This window comes from Dipodomys merriami, unplaced genomic scaffold (genome assembly GCF_024711535.1).
Source record: "Dipodomys merriami isolate MVZ:Mamm:240054 unplaced genomic scaffold, mDipMer1.0.p SCAF_49, whole genome shotgun sequence".
Classification (NCBI taxonomy): domain Eukaryota; kingdom Metazoa; phylum Chordata; class Mammalia; order Rodentia; family Heteromyidae; genus Dipodomys; species Dipodomys merriami.
Window position 1 is genome coordinate 1,923,817 of NW_027206057.1, and position 22,701 is coordinate 1,946,517.

The window sequence follows — 22,701 nt, forward strand, 5'->3', positions numbered from 1 at the left end:
GATAGTTCATATTGTTTTATTTTTAAAAGATTTAAAATTAAAAAATTATTAAGATATTGTGCAGAGGGCTTATCATTTCATAACTCAGGTAATGAGTACATTCCTTTTTGTAGGCAGTGTCACCCCTTTCTTCATTCCCCAGTTTCCTCTCCCATCTCTGTCACAAGTTATATAGTTCATTTTCCACATCGTGTAAACTGAGAAGCATGATTACATTTGTTCACCCTTCCTCTCTGTCTGTGCTCTGTATTGCCAAAAGAATAAGAAACCAAAGCAAAAGCAAACACTCACAACAATAACAATCTCTCTCACATACACACCATATTTCTATTTCCTGGAGTTTCTTTTGATAAATTAGTTCATGTTCTTAATGGAAAGTATAGACCGAGAAAATCATTGCATGAGCACTGTAAATGAATTTCAAAATAGAATTGAATAATACTTAGGTATTTCAAGCAAACATTGGATTGGGTCCATATAATAGTTCTAATAACGAAGTTGAGACATTTGGCAGATGGAGGTAATATATTTTAGAAATGAAAGAGAACCTTTTTTGAAATAAGATAGCAATTGTATATTGCATGTAATTTTAATTTCTAAAAGTAATCATTGTCAGTTTACTTAAAGAGTGAAAATACATACAGTTTTTCATGAAAGTACATATAGTTTTTCCTTTGAACTTTTTTTTTTGGGGGGGGGGTCGTGTGACCTGAACTCTGGGCCTGGGTACTGTCCCTCAGCTCTTCAGCTCAAGGCTAGCACTCTACCACTTGAGCCACAGCATTACTTCCAGCTTTATCTGTTTATGTGGTGCTAAGGAATCAAACCTAGGGCCTCATGCATGCAAGGCAAGCACTCTACCACTAAGCCACCTTCCCAGCCCCTCCTTTGAACTTTTTCTTTAATATTAAAGTTTTTTTTTTCCTCTAGAGTTATTAGTGGGTTTTTTTTTTCTCCCTAAGTGCAGATCAGACACAGTCTTGTGCAGGTTGAGCATATTCGATATCACTGAGCTACTTTCCTGGCCATTTGTTTTAATAGCAAGTAAAAATTACATTCATCATAATATTGTTACAGTCTGATATTTGCATTGAATCATGGATATCTGTTAGCCATTGATAAACATGGGCATGATTTATATTAAATTTCATTGATAATAAACTTCATTAATATTTAGGTGAAGCTCACTGAACAGAATTTAGATCCTGAATTTTTGTTTCTGAGTTTTAGCTTCTTGTTTTTAGAGAACCGTCTTCCTCAAAATCCGCTAACTCAGGAAATGACTACCAAATAGAATTTAACTTTATCTCTGAGACAATAGAGGCCAAAAAAAGGGAGGGAGAATACCCTATTTTAGTCTGAAACAAAAATCACATTAAGAAATTTTCTGCAGGTCCTTCTGAATTCATAATTTGAACAATTGAGAGAAAGAAGTAAAAGACTGTCCTATATCTGAATATTTTAAGTGAAGAAAAATTATGAATAGAAACTGAAAGTCAAATGGTAGGTTTTACATTCTTTAAGGAGCCCTCAGCAATTAAATGCTGTATAAATCAAGGTTGTATTTTATGGTGCCTATATTTTTTTATCTTTTAAATCACTTGCTAGTACAGCAGTTCTCAACACAGCTTAGGGAACAAATACATTTATAAAAATAGTTACTAATTATTGGTGTCTTTCAGTGTTATATATACCTTTCACTACTACTCCAGTTTTATCCTGGAATCTACTCAGGTGTAATACTGCTTTGGTTATGAAGCAGTGGGTGTGTCTGTGACTACTTGGCAGTTCTCTATCTACCACTAAAATGTTAATGTGCCTTGGCATTCTTGGGAAAGTATGTGACATTCACTATTGCTTACTGAATTCTAAGGAAATGTCTATACAGAATGCACTACTTTTTGTAAAACATAGGACTGTTCATTTTTGCGTAATGAATAAAAAGTTGATACTTAAAGAATTTACAAGTATATTTTGTCTACTCATTACTAGAACAGAGTTCTCAAACTTGCCATTGTAATATTTTTCAACTTGTCATTGTAATATTGTGAATGATTGGCATTTCCTTTGATATTTGGTATAAATTATTGAACCAGTAGAAACTAACTAGGCATTGGTGGCTCAAGCCTATAATCACTACCTAATCAGGAATCTAAGATTTGAGGATCATGATTCAAAGCCAGCCCAAGTAGAACTATCCATGAGTCTCTTATTTCTAGTTAACCACCAAAAACCCATGTGGCTCAGTGGTAGAGTGCTTACCTTGAGCAAAAATACTCAGATACAGTGCCTACGCTCAATGTTCCTAAGCCCTAAGACTGACAACAACAACAAAATAGAAACTTTCTTCAGAACAATTGTTGTTCTTAAATTGTATGAAGCATTCATAAATTGTTCATACTTTCCAGGAATATAAGCTAGCAAAGTAAGTCTGAAGTAAAATAAAGGTACATGAGCCTTAAAGTTTATGATTTTTAAGAGAAATTTAGAATGTCCATTTTTAGCAACTCAAAAACAATTAGTTTTGGAAGTGATTTTAAAGAGCATTAATACTAATTTTACCTGTTTTATGAAGTATTGCCAATAAATTATCTAACCAAGTTCCTACAGTTATAGAACTTGTTTTTTAAACCTGTTATTAGCTGTTGAATAAAGTTTTATTGAATTGATTGCTTTTTTATGTTTATGTTTGGAAGTGATCGTAAAAACCCATCTTTTCAGCTGCTGCTGTTTTTCCCCTCTTCTGTTACATTATACACAGATTGTTGTCACTCATCTCTACTGACCAAGACTTCATTCCTGTAGAAAGGCAACCCATTTCATGTTTTAGAGCTGCTTTGTTTCTCCTTTGGTGTAGCTGAAAGTTGCTTTTTATTATTCCTGTATATTTTAGTTACTCATTTGAACAAGTCACTTTAGTAATACATAATACCTGCAGTTTTCAAAGTAGAATATGTTACTACAGTACACATATGGAATAATTTTGTTGTTAGAAAAACACAGGCATTCTGGACTTAACCTAGCTAGGTCCTTGTCTATCCTTCCTGAAACAGGTAAACTGCTTCCTGTTTCTAATGTTTCCTCATGTGCTTTTTACTATGGCTTTTAAATAAATTTTTTTAGTGAAGTCCAATTAAAACAGCAGCTTTTATTTAAAAGTTCATCCCTGCTTCATACAGGATACAGTTTTAACAAGGCAGAACAAAAATTTAGTTATCTAACATGAGTAATTCCCTTGTTTGAATTTAGGTTGACAGTCCTTCAGTAGGTATAGACCTCATCTTTCATTCTGAGAGAATTCCAGATATTCCTCCTAAAGTAGGTTGCTAACAACTGAACAACTATTTTGAATATAGTTGGTGTGCAAAGAAAGGAAAAATCTAGGATTAGGACTAGCTTTCTGGGGCTGCTTCTCTTCCAGCTATTGAAGAGACTTATTTGTGTGACATTGGACATGGCTGGTTGGTAGAGTAAAACACTGCTTCTTTTCATGTTGTAGAAGTTGGACCTGAATTTAAACTTTGTATGTATGTATTTTGGGAGGAGGACATAGTCTCCTCCCATTTACTGGTTAATCTTTCTCAACCTTGAAAATTAGACACTATAGTAACTTTTAGAAATAGAAAAAAACACATATATACATCCTGTGTTGTGTTATCTAGTCTTTGTATAGCCTAGGAATACCTGCCTTTATCCTTTTAGTCAGTTTTCTTTGCCAGAAATCCTACTCTATTGCTGTGCTTAACATGTTTCAGGTTCAATATAAAACCACCTTTCAGGTTCAATACATCTTTCAGGTTGAAAATAAAACCACCTCTTCTAAAAAGCTATCTTATTATCATAGTGGAGTCAGTCCAATGTCTAGATTTCCTAACTCTTTTCTTGTAATTTCTCATTGCATACATGCCTCCTTGTCCCCTTTCTAGACTTTAAAATTTCCCAACATAATGCTGTATATATACCTTTATCTATCTTTTTCATTTATGTATAGAAATCTTCCTTTCCATTTTTCCTTTCTTTCTTGTGGTATTTGGGTTTAAATCCAGGGCCTCACACATGCAAGGCAAGAACATTATTATTGAGTTCTATCCCTAACACTCCCTAACCTCTTCACATTTTTTAAAGGCAGTTATTTTGTAAAGTTTAATGTAGGGAGATGAATGAGTAAAAGAGCAAGTATAACAGTGGTAGTAAAAGGATTGGTCAAAGCAGAAATTAAAGAGAGACTAAGAGAAAGTCAAAGAATATAAAGGTATTAAAGAATGGTAGGATTTGTCTTGTAGGTATGTCATTTTACTTCCTAAGTATTATAACAATTTTATCATGAAATAAGAACAGAATCTAGAAGGCTAACTTGGATTTATAATCACTGAGTATACAATTTGAAAGCCTCCTATAATCTTTTTTTATTTGAAATTTTCTAGTTAACTATATAGTTTCTGAAAACTAACATTTAGCATTTGTATTTTAATAGCAAGTACTTTATGATAAAAACATTAAATTAGAGAAAAGACAGTAAGGTAAGAATGAAATTTGGTAAAATTTCTATGATTTTGAAAGAATGAGAATATTTGTATTCTGTTTATCAGAATATTGATTGTAGTTCATTCTTTCAAGATAGTCTTTTCTTCAAGGTAGGCACTGTACCACTTGAGCTACACCTCACTTTCAGCTTTTGCTGTTTAATTGGAGATAAGAGTCTCAGTTTTGTCTCCTTGGGCTGGATTTGAACTATGATCCCCAGGTCTAGGCCTCCTAGTATCTGGGATTACAGGCATGAGCACCTGTATCTGGTTTAGGCTTAGCCTTTAAACGCTGAAGTTTTTTAAAAATAGATTTTGACAATTTTTAGGCATGCTTAAATTATTTCTCCTTTGGATAAAAATTAGTTTCTATTCCAGAGCAAGTAAATATTTATCCTTTTGTTAGCTATGACAATAACATGGTCATTTTAATTTTTTTTGCACTAGGTACCATAAGCTAAAGATGTGTATATTTTATGTTATTTACATAGCTTTTAGACAAAGCAAATACCATTTACTGGTGTGGTAAATATGTAGAAAGCTTATTCTGCACTTTTTAAAAATGATAAACTGCCACTCTCTGATGTTTATTTGACAAACCATTTTCTGTAAATAATTGGAATGTTATCATCCATGAATTTTTTTGACAGCTGGCTCAGTTTCTCTTGAAATGTTAGATCATCAGTATTTTTGAACTTTGTTAAGGGTATTAGATCAAGATAAGACCTAGAAAAATTGTTTCTTATAAATGTAGTAATTAAATAGTAAGTTAGACTGACCATAGTGTATAATGAGTACTTGAACTCTACATTCAGAGAAACAGGGATTCTAAATTCTTTGCTACTACTGTGTAACCTTGGGAAGTTTCTTAATTTCTTTCAACTTTTGTTTCTTCACCTTGAAATAGAAATACTCTTTTCTTTTTAACAAATGATGAATTTGTTAAGTCTGACATCCAAGGAAATAGTCTTGCATTTTATATAATAATTGTCTCTATCAAAAGATCAATAGAAGATTACAGTGTATGTAAAGCACCTAGTAATATCTAGAACATAAATGATCAACAAATTTCAGCTATTCTTAAAATACTGCAGATTTTTAACTGTCCAGTAGCAAAAATTGTTTCAGGGAATAATTATATATACAAGACATGTCACTGAATTTTTAAATAATAACCTTAATTTTTAAAAAATTCATATATTTTAAGGTTGATTTTTAAAACTAAAATTTTGTTTGAAATTTTGAAGACATATTAATGGCAACATAAATATTCCCTTTGAGAACTCTTAAGTTCTACTGTCCTTTAAGATAGAATTACAAAGATCAATAGTAGTTTGGAAAGTAACTAAATATACTCAATTATATTAATATATGAAACTACTACATAATTGTTAAGCAGGAATCTTTAATTTTAAACAGGCAGGATTGTGACAGTTTTGTAGACAAAATAAAATAATTTTCCTGTGAAAGTTTCTACTGAACTTAATGACTAGATATCTGTATCTCAAGGATATAGAATTGACTATATTAAATTCTAAAATTCTTTCTTGAAACTCAGATAAAGGCCTTTCCTGAATATTTTATATTTGTATTCTGTTTTATACATACAAATATATATGTATTTGTATATTTTCCTAACGCGATTGATCTTAGACATATAATCCTTCCTTATATCACTATGATGTTTGTGATAATCATTGATATTCTGAATAATAAAATGTTTTCAGATCCTACACAAGAAATGATAAAGCCACACAAAAATTTTATTAACCTTAGCATTATATTGTTGTAGTTTAATTAAAATGTTAATGTATTTTTATGATAAAACTTATAATTAATAGTCTCTATGGTTTGTATAATTCAATCTCTTTTTTTTTTGTTTGTTTGTTTGTTTTTTGGTCCAGTCGTGGGGCTTGAACTCTGGGCCTGGGCGCTGTCCCTCAGCTCTTCAGCTCAAGGCTAGCACTCTACCACTTGAGCCACAGTGCCACTTCCGGCTTTTTTCTTTTTGCTTATGTGGTGCTGAGGAATTGAACCCAGGGCCTCATGCATGCAAGGCAAGCGCTCTCCCACTGAGCCACCTTTCCAGCCCTAATTCAATCTCTTTTGTGAACTTTCATTGAGTAAATTACTGTCCTTTCAGATTCTACAATCAGGTTCACTACTGGAATTATAGTCAATAATTATATTTTAAAAAATCATGATGTTGATCCCTACCTGGATGATTACTGAACTCTGGGGTTAATGTTGATTGATTATACTGGATTTTATAGGAAGGCATTACTGTAACACATTGCTAGGCATTAGACCACTGTAGATTTGGTAAATAGGATTTCAAATCTTAGGAGTAAATAAATGCCTATGTAATAATTTTTTAGATTTTTTTTTGGGGGGGTCCAGTCATGGGGCCTGAACTCTGGGCCTGGGTGCTGTCCCTCAGCTCTTCAGCTCAAGGCTAGCACTCTACCACTTGAGCCACAGCGCCACTTCTGGCTTTTTTCTTTTTGCTTATTTGGTACTGAGGAATCAAACCCAGGGCCTCAGGCATGCAAGGCAAGCGCTCTACCATTGAGCCACCTTCCCAGCCCCTTAGTTGTTTTTTAGTATTATTTTTAGTGATACTGTGTCATTTTGGTAAATCAGTTTATATTATGACTTTTAATCTTGGCTAATTGATCAGTTTAGCTGTAGTCTGGCTCAACAATTAATAATGGACTTAGTTAAAATAGTTGCACAGGAATTAATAATGTTTTCTTTTTCTCCTTCCCCTTTAGTAAAATAAAACAGGGTCTGTTACCTAGCTTGGAAGATTTGCTGTTCTATACAATTGCTGAAGGACAAGAAAAAATACCTGTTCATAAATTTATTACAGTAAGTTTTTATATTTTTCTATCTTTTAAGAAGTTTAGTAGTATTAAATCAGTAATGGAGTATTATTGAAATATAATCTTAAATCTCATCTGATATGTAGATTCTGACTGACATTGTTTCTCTTACTATGTTTTCAAATTTTATCATGCTCATTTCAAGGTAATCAGTGAAAGAAAATGAAAGAAACAATGAGAAACTTGTCCAGAAATTGGGTAATAGTGACACAAAGGCCACATACATGATCAAGTCTTGGGTAGATGTTTTTGTGCACAGGATTAAAACTTGTATTTGGAATAAGCATATACATTATTTGCACTATATATTTACAAACTCTTATTTTTTTAAAAACAGGCACTCAAATCTACAGGATTGCGAACGTCTGATCCCAGGTTGAAAGAGTGTATGGATATGTTAAGATTAACTCTTCAAACAACATCAGATGGTGTCATGCTAGACAAAGATCTTTTTAAAAAGTAAAAATTTCTGCCAAACCTTTAATGGTGATTTGCTATGTTATGTGGTGATTTTGCTTTCAAAACAATATTGCATCTTTGAAGGCCAGTGCTTTCTACATATTGGATTTATTTGAAGAACAATGATGGTATTATATACGAGTTTATTATACACTGGGTTAACAATGTATTTTCTTTAAACCTGTGGTAAGGAAATTTAGCTGTGGATGTTTCCAGTTTATCTTACCTGGATATTGCGTACAGTTTGGGAGTGCTCTGTTGAACACTGCACATCTTGCAAGCTTTCTCCTAGTTCTTTTTTTTAGAAGGTGATTTAAATGACATTCCAGAGCTTCATATAGCTCTGTGTTTCTTAGATTTACGTAGGACATTATATGCTTCTCTTTCTTTAGCCATATTAAGACATGGGCTTTTGACTTTTTTTTTTTTTTTTGTCGGTCGTGGGGCTTGAACTCTGGGCCTGGGCGCTGTCCCTCAGCTCTTCAGCTCAAGGCGAGCGCTCTACCACTTGAGCTACAGCGCCACTTCCGGTTTTCCGGTGGTTTATTGTTGATAGGAGTCTCACGGTCTCTCCTGCCCGGGCTGGCTTTGAACCGTGATCCTCAGATCTCAGCCTCCTGAGTAGCTAGGATTACAGGCATGAGCCACCAGCGCCCGGCTGGCTTTTGACTTTTAATTTCTCTCATAGTTAAGAACTAAAGACAATTTGGGAGGTTAAAACCCTTAATTTGGTTGAATGGGAACATTTTTGACATTTCTGTATTTGCGTGTTTATTTTCTTCATTACTCATTTTAGTTTGATGAATAAAAATTTAATGGACAGCATGTTTGTAATACATTGTAAAGTTAAATATTTTTAAATTACTAATAGAGGGAACCACTAAGGAAACTTGCATGAAGGTGAAAATCAAGACACCGGCCTTTTCTAAATCATCTTACTTTGGATATCACTTACAGTTTGGATGTACTCAGTAAAGGCTTAAAAGTGAAGTAGACCCAAATAATTTCTACATCTACTTTGAAAGTTTATTTGTATATGTGTATATAATTCCCTTTAGGTTCTTCAGAACAGGGGGAGTTGAATGACAAGTTGTAGAAATCTCCTGGGAATGTCCTAGATCTTTAAGTTATAAGAAGGGATAAATATTTTATTGAGATCCTTTTAAGTTTCCTAGCATGCTGTAAAGCACTGCTTACAAAAAGTTTTGTATTTTTATCTTTTCTCAGAACATTCTTGGTTCTGTTACCTCAGCTGATTTTAAAGTGTGCCAATTAGTCTTGCTTTGCAATTGGAGTTTTGTGTCTATGGAATCCTTTTTTATTGTGGAGGGAGAGAGTTTAGTTCTAGACTTATTTGTTCCTTTGCAATAGGGATTATTTTATTTTTAGTGATGTATGCAACGTGTAGTGTCATTTGGGGAGTTATTTTGCTTTATCTGTGAGTATAGCTTGCAAGTGGCAGATATATTTGTAGATAATAGGTATGAGAAACTAACCTTGGAGTTTTAAGTAGTTTCATATTTTACATATTTAATTCTATTCAAAATTCTGTGCTTTAGAAACAAGCTATGTTTAGGAGCACTTCTGTGTGTGTGTCTTTGTTTAATTTGTAATAAAGCCTTACAGATGTGAACAGTAAATCCTCTTTTGCAACCCAGAAGAATATGAGATTTTGGTACATGTAAAAAGGAATATGATTCAGTAGTTGGCAGTGTCGGCATTTGTTAGCTCACACAGGTTGGCTCTGAAAATAAAGTTGATATGAAAGCTAAAAAACAAAAGAAACATGTTAGATTTATACAAAATTAAAAGCAGTTTAAATACTCTGAATTAAGAAGCCAAATGAGCTTAATTATAAAAATTTTCCATTTATAATTATACTAACAGACAGTAAATGTTAACACAATTTTTACAAAAATCTATGGTTTTAATTCAACCACTTCCAAACTTGACATGTGTTTCGTAGTCCATATAAGTACAGATATTACTAGTCCACAGGATTTTTATTTTCTTCACTAGAATGAGGTGACTCAAAAATCACCTTTTCAGATCACCTGGAAAGATAATTACTTCAGAGTTTGCTATTTCCAAATGTAAGAAGTTATTTAGTTTGTATTTCCAGAAGCAAAATATCTCACCTCCAAACAGCTAAGGAGGAGGTGTTAAAATGTGAATTTATATAAAGGTGGGTAGTTTTGGTTGAAGTCAAAGTGTTGATGTTTCATCTAAAATACTCAAGGAGTTTGTCAGATACTCATGTCTATAACTTCCAACAACTTGGAAGGTGGAAGGATTATAGTTGGAGGCCAATCTAGGCATAAAGTTAGGTTCCATCTAAATAAGAGGGATATATGGCATAAGCCTACCTCTTACTGTGTAGGGGGCAGTGGCAGTAAGTTGGAAGATCATGGTCTGAGGCTGGCTCTGGGCAGAAAGGGAGACCCTTTCTAAAAGTTATCTAAAGCGAAAATGAGCTAGAGATGCAGCTCAAGTGGTAGGTTACCTGTCTAGCAAGTGTGAGGCCATTGTAGTAATGAGAGAGATACTATGATGTATGATTGTTTTTTAAATGGAAAAATGAGTTCTAACACTCTTTATATTGCAGTCTTTGACTGCCTGTGCCCAGCTACATAGTCAGTTGCTTTTAGTGTTAATAATCCTTTAATAAAAGTAAAAAATATGCTGAAAACTGCTTCTTTATTCATACATGTTTTAACTTTATAAGTAATAAGGCTGTTTTTATCTCTGGTCATAATTTTCTGTTTTTTCTTTTTTTTTTTTAGAAAATGAGTGGTCTGCATTTGTAATAATTTGGTTTTCTAAAAAAAATTCTTATGTTACTTTATTGATGAGTCATGTGTATGAACTGTTGTAAAACATTGATATGTACTATATAGCTATTAGACCTAAACATTTAAAAAGGAAATTATTATTCCTAATAAACAGTTAAAAAATCTAAACAGAACACAAAGATGTCACTCATAAGTATTTCCTCCTAACAATTCATTTTATGTGACTTTTTATTTTCCAGTTAGACTTATGACATATTTAAAATAACTTTCAAGAAAACTATGGGAAGGGATGGGAAGGGGAAACAAAGGGGGAGGCAACAATGCTTGATAAGAACTGTACTCATTACCTTGTCCATGTAATTGTAACCCCTCTGTACGATATTTTCACAATTAAAAAAAAAAACTATTGGGCTGGGAATGTGGCTTAGTGGTAGAGTGCTTACTTACCTAGCATGCATGAAGCACTGGATTTGATTCCTCATTACCACATAAACAGAAACATCTGGAAGTGGCACTATGGCTCAAGTGATAGAGTGCTAGCTTGAGCAAAAGCAGCTCAGGGACAGTGCCCAGGCCCTGAGTTCAAGCCCCCAGGACTGGCAAAAAAAAAAAAAAAAAAGGAATTATTATTTGAAGCATTTATCAGTATGAAGTTATTATAACACTTTTAAGTGTTATATTTTCTCCCATCAGTGGTAATTCATCATTAAAGCTATTGCCATAGCTTATTTTATTTTATTTTTTTTGGCCAGCACCTTCTGCTAGATAAAGCAAGACAAAGGAGAAAATCCAAATATTGCTAACAATAAATACTCATAAGCCTTAAATCCTCCTTTTAAAGATTCTGATTAATTAGATTCAAATAGTGACTTCATTGAATTTGATCCTTTTCATTTGTAACTTCTTATAAAATGAAGACATTTGATTTGATACAAAGATAGTGCAGGCTTGGGAATTAGGCTTTTTGAAGGTCTCCTTTGATACTCTCTTGCAAAATTGATACTTCAAGTTGAAATTTTAAAAGCTATTGAAAATATCTGAGATATATTACATTAACATTTTAGTTTTAACATTAACATTTTGTTTGGAAACTACTTGAAATTTATTAAAGTTTGGAAGCTTAATAAAATATTTGTTAGCTCTAGAATGTCAGCTAATACTACATTTATAGAGTAGAAATCGTTAGTTTTTTAATGTATTAGATCCTTATCACTGAAACTATAGTCCTTTATACATTAGAATTTTATTTTAAATCTGTATATTAAGTTCATGTTAGCCAAGTAAATATATAATGTTTTCATTAACATTAGAAGTATGAAACCTGGTTTTTAATTTGGTGTTTCATCTAGAACTTGAATTAAGATACTAAAATTTGAAAATTTCTTATTTAGAACTTGTGAATTTGTGAAATAGAGAAATTCTTCACAAAGCAATAATATTTTGAGGGTTAAACAAAATAATACCTGTAACTTAGTACTTACTCAAAAAAGAAAGCCAAGACTTTTTGTCTGTTGTTCAGATATGGCAATGTAGTATCAAATTGCTTATCTGTGAGGAATCCAGTTACATAAATAACTTCTCATAATAATAGTTTGGCTTAGTATTTTGACACTTGATTATTTTATCTTTTAAGCACTCAAATCTTAATCTGTTAAGACTTATTATGGTGTATATTATGGTTTTGTTTACATGTCTAGCATCTTTTCCTTGATTAAATATTGTATTACTGGGTTACTAAAACTCAGAAATCTGAAGCTATCTTAATCTCAGAGTGATAAGGATGGTTGTAAGCCATTTATGAAACGCTTCTTTAAGGTTACATTAGTGTGCTGATTTTCTGGCTTAAGTCCTTTTTATTACACAGAAAAACATTGAAATCACTAGATTTCATGCTCTGCTAATCACATGGCTCACCATGAAGTTGAAATCGGTTTTAACATTTTTACTTGACCATGTATTATATATCTTATATCAAATAGAACAATGTAACTTAGCATTCTAGTTTATCAGGTGTTATAAAATTTATTATGGTATTTTGTGTGAAACTTTATTTAAAATTATATATTACTTTTATAAGCATTTAAGTATTTCAGTCATACTTCATTAGTCAGACTATATAAGGTTGTCTTCGTCTCTAGTTTCTCTCCTTAATATGTCTTTCAAAATTCTAAAGAAAAATAATGAATGTGAAATTTTAATTTTTTAATGAAATATTTGTACTAGAACTAAGAGGGATGTATTTGAAGTTAATTGAAAAGTAAACAGTCTCATCTATGATTTTTTTTTTTTCTGGTCCTAGAGCTTAAACTCAGGGCCTGAGTGCTATCCCTGAGCTTTATTGTTCAAGGTTAGCACTCTACCTTTTTGAGATACAGCCCCACTCCCCCCAGGTGATGGGAGATAAGAGTCTCACACCCTTTCCTGCCCAAAAGGGTCCTTCAGTCTCAGCCTCCTGAATAACTAGGATTACAGATGTGAGCCACCAGCACTGGCTCATTTGTTATATTTTAAAGTGATTTTTGTTAGCCAAATGTCATGCTGAGTGTCTATTAAAAAGAGTCAAAAAAAATGGGAGGATAAAAAAGTGTTTTAGATTGTCCTAGTACTTAAACCTGGTGGAATGCTGTTACTTTATGACACAGTTTTTAGGAACATCTAAGTTACTAAGTTCAGCTTATAATGACATGAAAGACTGCTGGATGGAAGGAATAATATATGAAGGGAGTAATTTTTGAAATATATTAGTATAAAATGAATTTCTCTCGTTTAAATATGATATTAATATCCTCTTAATTAGTGCTGTTATTATCAGGTACTAATTGAGAGGCACCCAGTGTATTAATATTTTTCTTACATTCCACAGATGTGTTCAAAGCAACATTGTTTTGTTGACACAAGCCTTTAGAAGAAAGTTTGTCATTCCTGACTTTATGTCTTTTACCTCACACATTGATGAATTATATGAAAGTGCTAAAAAGCAGTCTGGAGGAAAGGTAACTTTGGATATGTATATTTTCCTAAGCCAATTGCTTAATAATTCAGCTCAATTTAATATATAGAGAATAAAGTTGTATATGTAAGTGTGTTTGTATATATATGTGTATGTGTGTGTGTGTGTGTGTGTGTGTGTGTGTGTGTGTGTGTGTGTGTGTGTGTGTGTGTGTGTGTGTGTGTTTATGAGTATGTGCTAGTATTAGGGCTTGAATCCAGGCCTTGTGCTCCTTCTTGGCTTTTTTTTGGCTCTAAGCTGGCACTCTACCACTTGAAGATCTACTTCTGGCTTTCTGCTGGTTAATTGGAGATGTGTCTTTCATATTTATTTGCCCAGTCTGGCTTTGAACTATAATCCTTAGATCTCAGCCTTTCCTGAGTAGCTAAGATTACAGGCTTTAGATATGGTACCTGGCTAGTTTTGTTTATTTTTTGTTTTGTGATGTTGATGAGTAAACTCAGGGCCTTGTACTTGCTAGGCAAGTGCTCTTCAACACTGAGCAAAATTTCCAACACCAAATTTTTTTTTAATTTAAGAATTTAAATCAAGTATCTGGATTTAAAACATGCTTTTAAAACATATTTCTGAGGGGAAAAAAAAACCTAAGTTGTAAGAATTTTTATTTTTCTAGTGATTGAGGTGACACTTCCTTGGTTTTTTTTAGTGGTACTGCCTTTGTATTTGCTTAAACAAATACATGTTTGCATTTTTTTTCAGGATAGGGTCTCACATTATGCCCACATTGATCTGGACTCTGTTCTCTTATTTGTGTTTCCCTTAATTACTGCGTTGACAGGTGTGTGCCATTGTGCTCAGTCCATTGTGCTCCCCCTGTAGTTTAAGATGATATACCTGTAACACTGTAATCAGCCATTGGTTGAGATGGAGATTTGTGTACTTTCTCTCTCTGGGTTGGCCTCATACCATGATTCCTCAATCTTTGTCTCCCAAGTAACTCGGATTATAGGTTTGACCCACTGCACCTGGCTTTTAATTTATTAATTCATGGCCTTAAACTTGCTAAAAATAGATGCTCTACCATTTGAGCTACTCTTTCAGCCTTTTTTTTAACATTGATTATTTTGAGGTAGGATCTCACTTATGCTGGGCAGCCTTTACTGCTGTCCTCCTATTTTATGCTTCCCCCTGTTATTGAGGTTGACAGGCATGTAGCACCATGCCCAAGCCATTGTTTGTGATTGAGTCTTGCAAATTTTTTATTTTGTGCCTTAGATCCAGTAATCTAGGATTACAAGCTTGAGTCACTGCACCCATATTAAACTTTTAATTAATTAAAATAATATTATTGGGAATTTCTACATTACTGATATCTTTGAACCTTGAGTAAAATGTTTCTCATTTTAGAAAATAATTTTAGGACTAGGAAAGTGGACCCTGGATTCACACTCTCCCTTCATTCAGATTTTTCTTTTCCCCAAATAATAGTAGGGCCTATTTTATACCATCTCTGTTGAAAACTTTTAATTTCTTTTAGCTTTGGGTAGCTTTATAAATGACATCTTGATGATTTCAGTATAAATTATTACTATTTTATATTCCTAATTTTTTGGATAGTGAAACTCTACAAGCACCTGATTTTCTTTAAAAAGTCAAGTTCAAGTTCTTTTTTATTTTCCAGTTTTTTTCTTGTTTTTCTGAGACAAGGTCTCACTATATAGCCTAGGCTGACCTTCTACTCACTATAAAGTCTAGGCTAGCCTCAAATTGGTATTCTTCCTACCTTACTCTGAAAATGAACCACTGAACATAGCTAGTTCTTTGTTTTTGAGCAAGTAATGAAGACTGAGAGAAGTCCTTTAATCTTACCCTGATCCCCAACTACAGAGCTAGTTATTTTTGTAGAAGCTAAGGTGAGATAAAACTTTTATAGTAAAAGAAAATATATTATTTGCCTATATTTAATGTTAATTTCTTTCCCATATTTTGATAGGTTGCAGACTATATTCCTCAGTTGGCCAAGTTCAGTCCTGATTTGTGGGGTGTGTCCGTTTGTACAGTAGATGGACAGAGGTATGTTTATTTCAGATCTATGACAACCAACTAATGTTTAAGCTTGTCCTAACAGTAAGAGAACCATCTCTTATAATGGAAATTAATCTTGACATGAGTTTCAAGAGGGTAAATATGTTTAGATTTTAGTGTAATTTTTCAATGTAGATTTCAACTGAAACAGTAATTTTAGGGTTTTTTTGAGTTACTTTATCTTTTCATTGTTATAGTAATATTATTTTAGTTTTATCAAGGAACTGCAGTTTTGTATTTGCTTAAAAAACATGTTATACTGTAATGAACTAATAAAATTAGTCACCATTTCTTACTTATTCTGTTATTACTTTTTTTTCTCATGTTCCTCATAATGTGTACATGGGAACTTTTGTTTGACTGTAGGTGGGCATAACCAGTATAATGAATCATTGAGTAAAGTGGGCTTTTATTTTGTAGATGTAATTTAATCCTAAATTTGTTAACACTAACGATTAAGTCATGTTACCTTATATAATTTTAAGTTTTACTTTTCAAGATAATATTTCAGTTAAAGCCTTTCCCTCCATTAAAAGAATTTTAATCTCCTCATTGCCTTTATTCTAGTGCTTCGTAGTTTTTTAGTAATTACCCTCTGAAGCATTTATAATAAAAAGCATGTGTTTTTAGCTTATTTATTTTGAAGATAAAGAATCTGTGGTCCAAGATCAACATGATGGTGGCAGAGGTGAAACAAGCACCTGAGTCTCCAAGTTTCTAGTCTACTTTATCCTTCCATTATAGACTCTTGTCCTCAATTGGGCCCATAAAATGTTTGAAAAACTGTGAGTTTTAATTAAAAGTTGAATGTTATAAAAGGACACAAGATGACATGGCAGCAAAATCCACTAGAGGGATACTATTATTGAGGAAATAGTTTGTTATGTCATAACAATTTTCAATTTTCTTTTTCCTTTTTTTTTTTTTTTTGCTAGTTGTGGGGCTGAAACTCAGGTACTAGGTGCTGCCCCTGAGCCTCTTTGTGCTCTAGCACTCTCCCGCTTAAGCTACAACACCACTTCTGGCTTTTTCTGAGTAGTTTAATTGGAGATAAGAGTCTCACAGCCTTTTTTTTCCCAGGGCTGACTTATAACCGCAGTCCTAGATCTCAGCCTCCTGAATAGCTAGGATTTTAGGTGTGATCCACTGGTGCCAGTGGTTTTTTTCTTCTTATTCTCTGTTTTCTAGTTTTTAAATGTAGAGAATTATTTTTGGGGGGAGGGTTCTCTTTTTTGGGTGATGGTGCTGGCAGGCATTTTAACATTTGAGCCATACCCAAGCCTGAAAATTCTTAAAATCGACTTCGAGCTAGAACATGTGTTTTTAGATCCAAATAATGATAAAATAGAACTTTTAATCATTTTTTAGAATTATTGCAAAGTTGAGGTCACAGTGCAAGTTAGAAATTATGCATAAATTTGATAGGAAAAATATTGCATGCTTTTTTTTAAATATACATGGAAGCAAAGTGTCCAGATGTTTCTGTTTGTTCTCTAAAGTCTGCTCACCTGTCCCTGGGGGTAATTATTAATAGGGCTTAGTTTCACTGAATGAATTTCACTGTGAATGAATGAGTGTGCGTGATGTGTTGGGTTGTTTAGAACACTTGGTCTATACCAGAAATTAAAGTGAAGATCTCTGCCCTTGTGAGGTTTGGTGGAAATTTTTCATTCCAGGTCTCTTTTCTATTTCATGTACCTCTTGGTTTGATGACATAGAACACTCTGTATTGGTTTTACTTACATATTAATGAGTACCTTAGTGGCATGGCAGCTCTATAGCGTTTATAAAATTGATGACTCACACCTGTAATCCTAGCTACTCAAGAGGCTGAGATCTTGGGAATGTGGTTCTAAGTCAGCCTGGTCAGGAAAATCCATGAAACTTTTGTCTCCAATTAAACAGCAAAACGCCAGAAGTGGAGTTGTCGCTCAAGTAATAGAGCACCATCTTTGGAAGGAAAAAAAAAAAGCACAGGACTCCATCTTTGGGGGAAAAAAAAAGCTCAAGGATGGTGCCCATGTCCTGAGTTCAAAACCCAGTATCTACCAAAATAATAATAATAATAAACACAAAACTGGATACTGCTTCTGGGGCTTCATCTGAGGGTAGACATGTTCCACAAGATGTGCTTACAGACAAGAAATTGTACTCAAGCTAAGCTAAGCTTTGTCTAAGTCCTAATTATAATTCACTCATGGCTTAAGACTAACTTTAAAAAAAAAAAGTACAGCCAGGCACCAGTGGCTCACACCTGTAATCTTAGCTACTCAGGAGGCTGAGATCTAAGGATCAGTTCAGAGCCAGCCTGGACAGAAAAGTCTCCTTGAAACTCTTCTCTCCAATTAATCCCTCAAAAAAAATGGAAGTGAAGCTGTGGCTCAAAGTGGTAGAGTGCTAGCCTTAAGCAAAAGAGCTCTGGTACAGAGCCAAGGCCCTGAGTTCAACCTCCCTCTCCCGCAATAAGTACATAGTCTCTGAAAGGTCTAGTTCATTTTATGTGGTTGAGTATAGGTAGGGAAAAGGGGGCAGTACCCTTTTTACCTAAAAGGTAATTTTTTATATAACTTGTTTATCTAGTTTAGAACTATTACTCTTATTATCTGGTTATTTTAAGCTTTTGTCTTTTTTCTGTATTCATATTAAACATGCTTTTATTTATTTCATTTCTTGAAGTAACATTTGTGGTTCAGTTGTGGGAAAATCTTAGATTAGCATTAAAATTTAAAAACAGTCCATTTATGGTTTTAATGGCTTTTTTTCCCTTCAGGTGGATGCTAATTTTTTTTAATCTGCTTTGAAATAGGCATTCTATTGGAGATACCAAAGTTCCATTTTGTCTTCAATCCTGCGTAAAACCTTTGAAATATGCCATTGCTGTTAATGATCTTGGAACTGAGTATGTACACAGATATGTTGGGAAAGAGCCGAGTGGATTAAGATTCAACAAATTGTTTTTAAATGAAGATGGTAAGAAATACTTTATTTTTCTATATAAATTTAAATAATTACAAAAGTATTTTGAAGATTAAAAGAGTTGCTACTTTGTAAAATTTGTCATGGTATTTTTGTGAAATCCATAGAGATAATTTAACCACCTTTATTCTTGGGTATCTCATGCCATGAAAATAGAGAAGGGAGAAGATGAGAGCAAGAAATAAGAATTTTCACTTTGTCATTACCTATGAAGGAGAAATATTTTGAGTAAAATCTCAAAATGTCTGGCATTTGCTAAAAAATTCAGTAAATAAAGCTGAAAATGCTGTGTATGATTACAGCCATATTAGTAATTTTTGCATCATTTAGATATATCATTTAGATTCAGTTTAGCAAAAAACTGATTTAAAAGATCTATTATACTTCGATTTAAAAATAAATGTCTTCTACATCCAAAGTCAACTTCTTAACATGAAAACATGGCTTGAATTCAGGGCCTGGGCACTGCCCAGGGTGTTCTGGGCACTGCCCAAGGTATCCTGGGCACTTTTGCTTAAGGCTAGCATTCTACCACTTGAGCCACACACAGTGTCACTTCCAGCTTTTTCTGTTTATTGGTACTGAGGAATCTAACCCAGAGCTTCATGCATGCTAGGCAAGCACTCTGCCACTAAGCCACATTCCCAGCTCAAAGACAAAATTTTTAAGAAGAGAAAAATCAGGTAACATATTTCTTCTGAATTATGTATTCTGAATTAAAGCATTTACTAATATTTGGAATAAGTTTCTAGTCCACTTTCTACTTTTTCAGGCTCTTACCTTCATTGGGCCTATAAAATGTTGAATTAAATGTTGGATATGAAAGTACACAAGTGAGATGATGTGGCTTTATCATGGAGCTAACTCCACTAGGGAGTAGAACTTCTATTTTTTCATATTCATATCATACATGAGTGTTCACATAATGTCATGACAGAAAGCTTTGTATTGGACTAGAGATACAAATTCAAGGATACATAGTATTGACAAGACTATATTCCTACCTTTGTATATAATATGTATTTTTAGTCTTTCATATTAAAAAGTCAGGTACTAGTTAAAATATTCAGACAGTAGATAGATTTTATTTTTATATTTTTAGTGGTTTTGTTTTCTCCCATTAGATTTAATATCTGAGAACATACCCTGACAAATAGTTGGATAACTTACAAGTCAATTTATTACTTTAATTGGAATTCAAAAGAAAAGGAGTAAAAAAGTACTTAGTAGTACTTTGATCTGATAAAGATGCTAAATATAAACTATTCACATGGGTTGTTTTCTGTTTTTAATATTTCAATTATATACATGATTAATTCGCTAAGATACAGAATTGAAGGAAGTAAGAGTGAAGATGGGGATACTGTTTTCGAGAAATACAAATTGCAATTCTCCTATCTGCCTTTTGACTGTCTGGGATTACAGGAATGTACTACTATGCCTATTCTAATGGAACATCTTTTTTAAGAAAGAATACTTGTACTTAAGTGTATAAACATTAGCAGATGTCTACTTAGCCTCAATTATGAACCAGTCTTTTGTGAGGTTCATATGCTGAATAGTTTGAAAAGCTAATATAATATGAAAATATTCTGGGTATTTTTTGGTTTGGGAAGAATAAGTTATCTAAACTGATTGGTTTTATGTATTCTAGTTAAAAATATGCACATAAATTTCAAACATTGTTCAAGTTTATTTTGTTGGCACAACAAGCTGTAATATATGCTATTATTTCATAACTAGTATTTATTAAATTTGCATGTGTTCATTCTACTTTCTATAAATGTTCTTTGATTAAGAATTCTAAATTTAGCACCTCAGGTCCTATTTACCTACAGAAGATAAGAAAATAGGTATAAGACTGTTCTGTACTGCAGTTAGAGTAGTGTTATCTTTTGTGAATTTCCAAATGTTCATGCTTAATTAGCACTTAAAAGAGAGAGTGAGCATGATTAATCTGAAAGTAGGGCTAGCATGCCATGAATATTTTAGTATTCTTTCAAAGATTTCACATGTATTTTATTTGAAACTTGCTGAATATTTTATCAGTTCGTACCCAAATATTTCTTTTTTTGTTTTTTGTTTTGCTGGTCATGGGGCTTGAATTCAGGGCCTGGGAGCTGTCCCTGAGCTCATTTGCTCAAGGCTAGCACTCTACCACTTGAGCCACAGCACCACTTCCAGCTTTTTCTACTTATATGGTGCTGAGGATTGAACCCAGGGTCTCATGCATGTGAGGCAAGCACTCTACCACTGAGCCACCTTCCCAGCCCTGTACCCAAATGTTTCTTAAAATATTTATTTAGTACCCCATTTTGTGATGTGCACATATCTGCCTTCTAGGTCTGTAAGGTCTAAACCCAATACTGTTTATAAAAATAAAAGACAGAATTTTAAAAAAGCTGTGAAACCAGTACACAGATATCTACATAGTACAAGTAGGGAATAATTAGCACAATCAGATTTCTGTATTCAGCTTTCATTTTACATGTGGTTTTTCCTTCAGTATAGATTGTATTTGGAATTATTAAAATTTTTAAAATTTCCTCTTGACATGTAAAAGTATTCTGGAACAGCAAGTAGAGTCATTTTATGTGGACTCAGAGGTGTTATAAACCTCTTAGCATAATTTGGAAGAAGTGAAAATTTTATTATAATACTTAGCCATAACATGAGGGTTTTAACTTTTGAAGCTAGTATTTATCATGAGAAGTTAAGAATGCACAATTGCTGTAAATTTTGTTATGAAATAGGAGTTCTTACATTTGTGTACATTAACAACTTTCAAACCAAGCCAAATAACAGTTGTATTACCTCATGAAGAATGCAATAGATTAGTATTAAGTGTGAAGTATATAATAGATCATTATTAAGTTTAGTCATCATTACCCTATAGGTCTTTTCAATTTATTCTTTTTTTGTCTAACTGAAATTTTGTATCCTTTCATCCTTAGCCCTTGTAACCACCATTATATTTTCTCCTTATATGAGTTCAGTATTTTTTTAAGATTCTATACAACAAGTAAAACCATATAGTATTTGTCCTTTTTTTTTTCTCTCCAGTATTTTTTGGATGATACAGTCTTCAGGATTATCCATGTAACTGTCAATGATTTTTTTTTAAACATTTTAAGGCTTTATACTATTTATTGTTATATTTATACCACATTTTTTTTCTATTCACTAATCTATGGACACTTAGTGAACATAGGAATATAGATATCTCTTCAGTATAATGATTTCACTTCCTTTGGGTGCAAATACAGAATAGTGAGATTGCAGAATCTAGAATTCACAATTTACAATTCATGTAGCTTCTGAGTCACATTGTTTATCTTCTGTTGAAGGAAATGTAGTCTGTATTTTACTCAGTTTTTTTTCTAATTTTTTAATAAAAAGATTAATAGCTCTAATGAGATCATTCACATACATACCGCACAACTTATTTTATTAAAAATGTGTAAAATAATGGCTTCTACTATATTCATAAGCTATGTTATCAACACCATAATCAATGTTAGAATGCCATTCCCAAGGAAATTCTGTATCTATTTGCAGCTATTCTTCCATTCTTTTCTAGCCCTGTAAACTAATATTCTACAATTTACTATTTCTATAGATTTTTCTGTTTGGGAGATTTTGTGTGAATGAAATCATATAATATTTGGTCTTTTATGATTGGCTATTGTTTTAAAGGTGTAGCCTTATTGCTTTAAAAACTATTTTCAGCCAGGTGCCAGTGGCTCACACCTGTAAATCCTAGCTACTCAGGAGGTTGAGAGCTGAGGATCACAGTTCAAAGCCAGCCCAGGCAAGAAAGTCCATGAAATTCTTATCTCTAATTAACCACCAGAAAACCAGAAGTGGCACTGTGCTCAAGTGGAAGAGCACTCGCCTTGAGCTGAAGAGCTCAGGGACAGCATCCAGGCCCAGAGTTGAAGCCCTATGATTGACAAAACAAAAGCAAAAAACTTATTTTTATTGTAGGTATAATACAAGTTTTTTTAATCCACCTGATATTTGACTTGATT

The 22,701-nt window shown here is 33.0% G+C and overlaps 1 protein-coding gene and 1 pseudogene across 3 annotated transcripts in view; both read left to right on the forward strand.

Annotated features, from left to right (window-relative positions):
• Gls (glutaminase) overlaps positions 1 to 22,701 on the forward strand; it is a 78,182-nt gene that overhangs the window by 4,586 nt on the left and 50,895 nt on the right. For all 3 annotated transcript variants that reach the window (XM_069995673.1, XM_069995674.1, XM_069995675.1), the window contains exons 2-6: positions 7,298 to 7,394; positions 7,746 to 7,867; positions 13,523 to 13,652; positions 15,603 to 15,682; positions 18,501 to 18,664. In XM_069995673.1, the coding sequence (XP_069851774.1) occupies positions 7,298 to 7,394; positions 7,746 to 7,867; positions 13,523 to 13,652; positions 15,603 to 15,682; positions 18,501 to 18,664 (593 nt within the window). The remainder of the gene's footprint in view (positions 1 to 7,297; positions 7,395 to 7,745; positions 7,868 to 13,522; positions 13,653 to 15,602; positions 15,683 to 18,500; positions 18,665 to 22,701) is intronic.
• On the forward strand, positions 9,447 to 9,563 carry LOC138809310 (small nucleolar RNA SNORA40; annotated as a pseudogene).